A 5,883-nucleotide genomic window follows, 5' to 3' on the forward strand; every position below is an offset into this window, starting at 1 on the left:
CTGTGTCTCCTCCTGTAACTCCTCCTGTGTCTCCTCCTGTGTCTCCTCCTGTGTCTCCTCCTGTAACTCCTCCTGTGTCTCCTCCTGTAACTCCTCCTGTGTCTCCTCCTGTAACTCCTCCTGTGTCTCCTCCTGTAACTCCTCCTGTGTCTCCTCCTGACAGCATGGGCGTGTGAAGGTTAAAACCACGGCGCAGCAGGAGGAGGAGAAGAGGAAGGAGCGTGAGAAGAAGCTGCAGATCTATGTTGCTGCTCGTGACGCCTGCTTCACCAAGGTTCTCTCAGCTGCTGATCATAGAAATGTTAAAACCATCTTTACTTTAAATGATTTTAAAGTGTTTTTTCTTCCAGCTTTTATCTTTTCAGTGTTTTAGTTTATTATTGTGGAATAAAATAAAACTAATAAGTTATTAGAATTAAAGCAAATCTCACCTTTGAAGCAAACATTATGATCCTTAATGGTTCCAGGATCCTACATTTTTTTTAAAACTTATTTATTCTTCTTTACATTTTTTTTCTGCATTTTCTAAAGTTGCAACTATTTTAACCGTTTAAAGGACAAGTTACCATTTCTGATCTCCTGCAAACCGCTTACAAATGGAGTCCCCCCCGTCCCTCAGTGAGGTCTAGAAGCACTAGATCTATAGCCATTCAACAAAGATGCTAATACATGGCCGTACATCTGATTTTGGCCTTTGACCAATTAGAAGAGGCCTTGAATGATAGATTAGCTGCTGGAAATTAAGCTGGAAAAACGTTAACAAGTCAAGAAAAAAAAGGTAAAAAGTTCAAAAGTCAAGGAAAGAATGTAAAAAGCTAATTGAAATGTTAAAAAGTAAATTAAAAAAGTGAATAAGCCAAGTTAACAATTATATTTAAGTTTATAAACTAAAAAATGTCAGTGCCAGTATCAGCAGTAATGCCTCTAAGGTTATGTTGGACCAAATAAAATGTGTTTCTTTCATTCTCAGTGTTTTTCATGAGTTTCTTATAGAAACACTTATTTTTGTTATTTTTCTTAATATATTCGGGCTAGTTGGTGTTCTTCTTATTACATTGACATTAATTTTTTGCCATCAAAATGTTTCAAAGGTTTTAAGGTCTTGTCCTGGATTCCAATAACACTATTGGCTGGAAATGTGGATTTCCAAAGGATTCACTGAGTGCCCTATAAAGGGTTAAAGAGAAAAGGATTCATTATTATCTCTCTTTTTTTAAATAAACATCAATCTAAAAAGATGAGGTTTTTATCATATTCAGCCCCCGAATGAGGTACCCTGAAATAAAAGCCTGATCAACCATTTTCCCTTCTGAAGTTTTCTAGTTATTATTCAGGCTGTGATGTTATTAGTTAGTGTTGAACCAACACCGAAAGAGGCGGGGCTCCGATCCAGCTCTAAAATGGTGGTATCGCTATCGGCGAGTACCAACCAATAGGGCACTGATACCATTTAGAGATCCAAAAGTTTCTTCTACTATTGTCACCCATTCCAGGTAGGCAATAAAAAGTTCTACTGGATTCACTTAGTTTTAGTCTTTGATGATGATATCGGTATGGGCCGATGCGGCACAGCCAGGTATCGGGTATCAGGGCCAAAAATGGCATCAGTCCAACACTACTCTTCATCTAAGTAAAGATTTGCTGAGGCTTCAGAGGTTCGTTAGAGATCATAAATGAACAGAGAGCATCCAGAGACACTGAGGACCAGGGATGATGAAATCATTTCGTTGACGCTCCTTTTTATTTCATGACGATAACGGAAACTGTTAACCTAAACATGGATGTTTGATGGCCAAAATATGAGAGCCGTTAGGGTGAGTTTAGGTCGACGAGACTAAATAAAAATGAGTGGCTGATCAGTCAGACGTTTAAATGCATCATTGTGCTGTAATCAGCCGGGCTGCTGCGTCTTGTTTGGTCACGCCGCCCACCTGCCGTGCAGCGCTGCTCATTCTGCATGGCCACAGATGGATCATGGCGGCAGCGGTAGGGATGAAGTAACCTGGAATGATCCGCTACTGCAACCTGAACTCTGACTAACTCTGATCTTCCAGCTGAGCAGAAATGCGTCTTTGCGCGGCTTAGCTCAGAGTCTGCTCTTTACGCTCCACTCTGATGGTTCGCTCTCAGCAGTACGGCTCTTCCTGCTCTCACTTCTTAATAAACTAGATGTGGCTGATCACCCTCTGCCAAGCATAATAAATCCCTTTGCCTAAATATCAAGATTATTTTTGGATTAAGATCCAGATGCTTTTTTAGAGCAATGCAGATTTTATTGATCTGTGTTTAATGCATAATTCATAGTAGATCAGGAAGTTTTTGTTCTGGGATGGAAACCTTGGATGATAAAATCCTTCCTTTATTGGACATTCTGTCAGCTCGTCTGTCTGCTAGATTAACCAATAGGATGTTTAAAACTAGATCTGCTGTTTTCACAGCTTCTCTGAGACACTTTTTTTTTTATATAAAGTAGGGAATTAATTGATAAAAAAAGTTTATTTGAATCTAGAAATCAGAGTTTTCTGTCCAGCAGCAATGATGATCTACACAGCAGCATTCTATACCCAGCTGCTGTAGCATCTAGGATAGAGCTGCAGGCTGGGAAATAATCTGGTTTTTATTCCAAATTGTAAAGGTTAAATTTTTATGAAGTGCTTTTTTATAAACTGAGTAAAACTATCACATATGGTTATGACTAAAATGTGACTAAGACTTTTTTTTTAGAGGAAGGATGGCGTTTTTGATGACGAGGCTCTGCAGCTGACCCAGCAGCTCCTTTCTTCAAACCCTGACTTTGCAACCCTCTGGAACTACCGCCGTGAAATCCTGCTGCACCTGGAAACTGTCAGGTTGGTGGATTTTCCTCCTCTGCTGATCTTTAAGCTAATTGGAGGAAAAACGCCTCGTTTCTCCGTATCCTCCCCAGAAACCAGGACGAGGTGCAGAAGATTTACGAGGCTGAGTTGTCGTTTCTGGAGTCCTGCCTGAAAGTGAACCCAAAGTCTTATGGCAGCTGGCACCACCGCGGCTGGGTCTCAGCCCGCCTGCCTCGCCCGGACTGGGCCAGAGAGCTGAGCCTCTGCGATCGCTGCTTAAGCCTTGACGACCGCAACTGTGAGTCAGTGGAAGCAGGAAGTTATCCGACCCCACAAAGTCTCTTTTTGTCTGAGTGGTTGACATGTCTGTCTCCATGATCCTTTCCCTCCCAGTCCACTGCTGGGATTACCGGCGGATGGTCGTGAAGATGTCCGGCGTTCCCGTGAAGCAGGAGTTAGATTTCACCGATCGCCTCATCGGCTCCAACTTTTCCAACTACTCCAGCTGGCACTACCGCAGCACCCTGCTCCCACTGCTCCACCCGCAGGCCCCAGACACACCCTCCCAGTGTGGTAACCCTCCCCCCTCCGCCTCCCCCCAGACTCACTTCCACCGGGTGTGTGAAGAGCAGCTGCTTAAAGGTGAACGGCAGCCTGCAGTGCAGCGTCGCCGCAGACAGGGGGCAGTCTAAGCCTGCATATCTCACTGCTTTCTGTTTATTCACTGGATTGAAGTGAATCCACTGGCCGCCATATTGGTACTCCCTAATTAGACCGCTCACAATGTAAACAATCTGTGTGCTACAGCATCAAACAACCATGATGTTCTCATTTTCTGGAGAACTGAAGGATTTTAAAATAGAGATAAATTCATCACTTTGACACAGACTGGCCGTTTTATAGCAGATTAACTTTAACTTATAATTAATAAATAGTCAATAAAGTCTATAAATCATGTAATATAACATATTATACTAATAAATCTCAATAAGATTAATGTGTTTATGGAGAATAATAATACTGATGAGCCAAAAGTGCTAAATTGATGATGTTCATGTAATATACATGGATTTATTACATTGTTATGGTAATTATATCTTATAGATAATTTAAAGATTTCACATCAGGACTGAATTATCAGTTCATGTCTGTTAATGCTGCAGATCAGGGGAACCATTTAAAAACCAGCAGGGTCCCAATAAAGAAAACCATCAACCAGTAAAGGTCTGCAGACATTTTTAATTAGAATCCGTTAGTTTAAAAATAATTTAGCAGTGAAATAAAAAGCAGGTTTTTAAGCATCAATGTTAAACATTGACTTAAAAAAAAAATAGAAAATGTTTCCATTTTAAATCTAAAGTGTTTTAAGTAGAGAACAACAATAGTTCAGTTTGGTTTATAGATAATTTCCTGATTCCCATATTTTCTCAAACCCCTGAACTGATGGTTTGTTATTTTCTTTCTTTTTTCTGTCTTAATGTTGGCAGTGGGCTTTAGGCTGCCCTGCAAGGCTTTAAACCTGGGTTTAACCGGAGACTAAGCCATTCTCAAGCACATATCAAGGAGCTCATTTTGAGCCTGGATCCAGATTTATTGTTGATTCTGTTCATGGTGGAGAATCCTGCTTCACAGCAGCAGGTTGAGCCAAACATCCTCTAAATGTGCAGGGTCATCTTTGAGCACGCCATTTCACTTTTCTTTCACCAGTTCACCGCAGTTCTTCCAGCAGTCCACACTTTCTCTGCTCTCTTTTTCTCATGGTCTTCTCCTTCTTTCCCATCGCCCGGCTTGCCACAGGTTTGCCTGCTGTGTCTAAAAGTAGCAGCAGCAGCAACCCAGACTGACAGCTCATTGGCTCATTTGGATCACGTGCAGCCTGGAGCCGGACGCTCCCCAGGGCTTTACCGTATTAACAGGAGAAGAGGCGCAAGTGAAGTTAGACACTGTTAGACAAATTTAAATGTTTTAAATCAGGTTGGATCCAGATTAGCCAGCAGGTGGATCCAGATCTGGACTGTGATCTGCTAATCCGTGACCCTTTTCCTATCTGCAGATTGTCCATGAATGAAGACATATACTTTATGCTGTGCATTAGCCTTTAAAAATGTTGCTTTTTTTTGTGTCAATATAACATGCAATTTATTTCAGCTCATGACTTTTTCAAATGAGAAATACAAAAAACTCTCAGAAAAACAACAGCATCATCCATTTAATAAAAAATGACTTTCTATTTGCTCTACTTTCTATTTTCTAACATTAGACCCAATGTCAGTGTCTGACTCAGTCAATGTCTTCCAGTCAGTCTGAGAGAGCCAGACTAATGTTAGTCTGCAGACTAAACTATAGGATCCATCGGCTATAGATGGATTTATTGCTTAGTTCATCCACTGACTGGGAAATGACCAGTGGAACGTCTTCCTGCAGACAGAAAACTGCTGGTTTAGCAGCTAAAAGCTGAACAGGGAGGGATTTTTACCGCGCTACGCTTTGGGAGTCGGGAGTACCAATATGGCGGCTGGTGGCTTCTCTTTTTTCGGGCAATCCAGTGAATAAATGGAGATCAGTATGTCTGCGTTAAACTGATGTCTTATTTTAATTGTGGTGTGTTTTGTTCCAGAATATGAGCTGGTTCAGAACGCTTTCTTCACCGACCCGAATGACCAGAGTGCTTGGTTCTATTACCGCTGGCTCTTAGGCAGAGGTACACGGCTCTCCGCCTGCAGCTTTATTTACTGTTTCTTTACAAACATCAAAAAGGAAGCTTTTGCTAAATTATAAGATTTTAGAATTAAGGGATTGACTTAAAGTTCTCTTTATTAGAACAACACTAGTTTATTTGGGTTTACTCACTTTTTAAAAGTATTTACGGCCATTAGATCTTTCTATATTTTGTCATTTATATCTAAGTTTTAATGTTTTCCATTAAGATTCAGGGTAATGCACCAAGTATATTTATGGAGGAGAAGGAAAAGGACATCTAGATAAAAATATATATTTATACAGAAACAATAAAATATCACCTGCATAAAATTCAATTCTATTCAGTTTATTTCTATAGCTCCAATTC

The 5,883-nt window shown here is 40.6% G+C and overlaps 1 protein-coding gene across 1 annotated transcript in view; it reads left to right on the forward strand.

The window, feature by feature from the left end:
• rabggta (Rab geranylgeranyltransferase, alpha subunit) overlaps positions 1 to 5,883 on the forward strand; it is a 20,408-nt gene that overhangs the window by 1,382 nt on the left and 13,143 nt on the right. Inside the window, exons 3-7 of the mRNA XM_015396137.1 lie at positions 164 to 274; positions 2,725 to 2,849; positions 2,927 to 3,114; positions 3,210 to 3,458; positions 5,434 to 5,517. Coding sequence (XP_015251623.1) covers positions 164 to 274; positions 2,725 to 2,849; positions 2,927 to 3,114; positions 3,210 to 3,458; positions 5,434 to 5,517 — 757 coding nt within the window. The remainder of the gene's footprint in view (positions 1 to 163; positions 275 to 2,724; positions 2,850 to 2,926; positions 3,115 to 3,209; positions 3,459 to 5,433; positions 5,518 to 5,883) is intronic.

Source organism: Cyprinodon variegatus, unplaced genomic scaffold (genome assembly GCF_000732505.1).
Source record: "Cyprinodon variegatus isolate N-32 unplaced genomic scaffold, C_variegatus-1.0 Scaffold777, whole genome shotgun sequence".
Classification (NCBI taxonomy): Eukaryota; Metazoa; Chordata; class Actinopteri; order Cyprinodontiformes; family Cyprinodontidae; genus Cyprinodon; species Cyprinodon variegatus.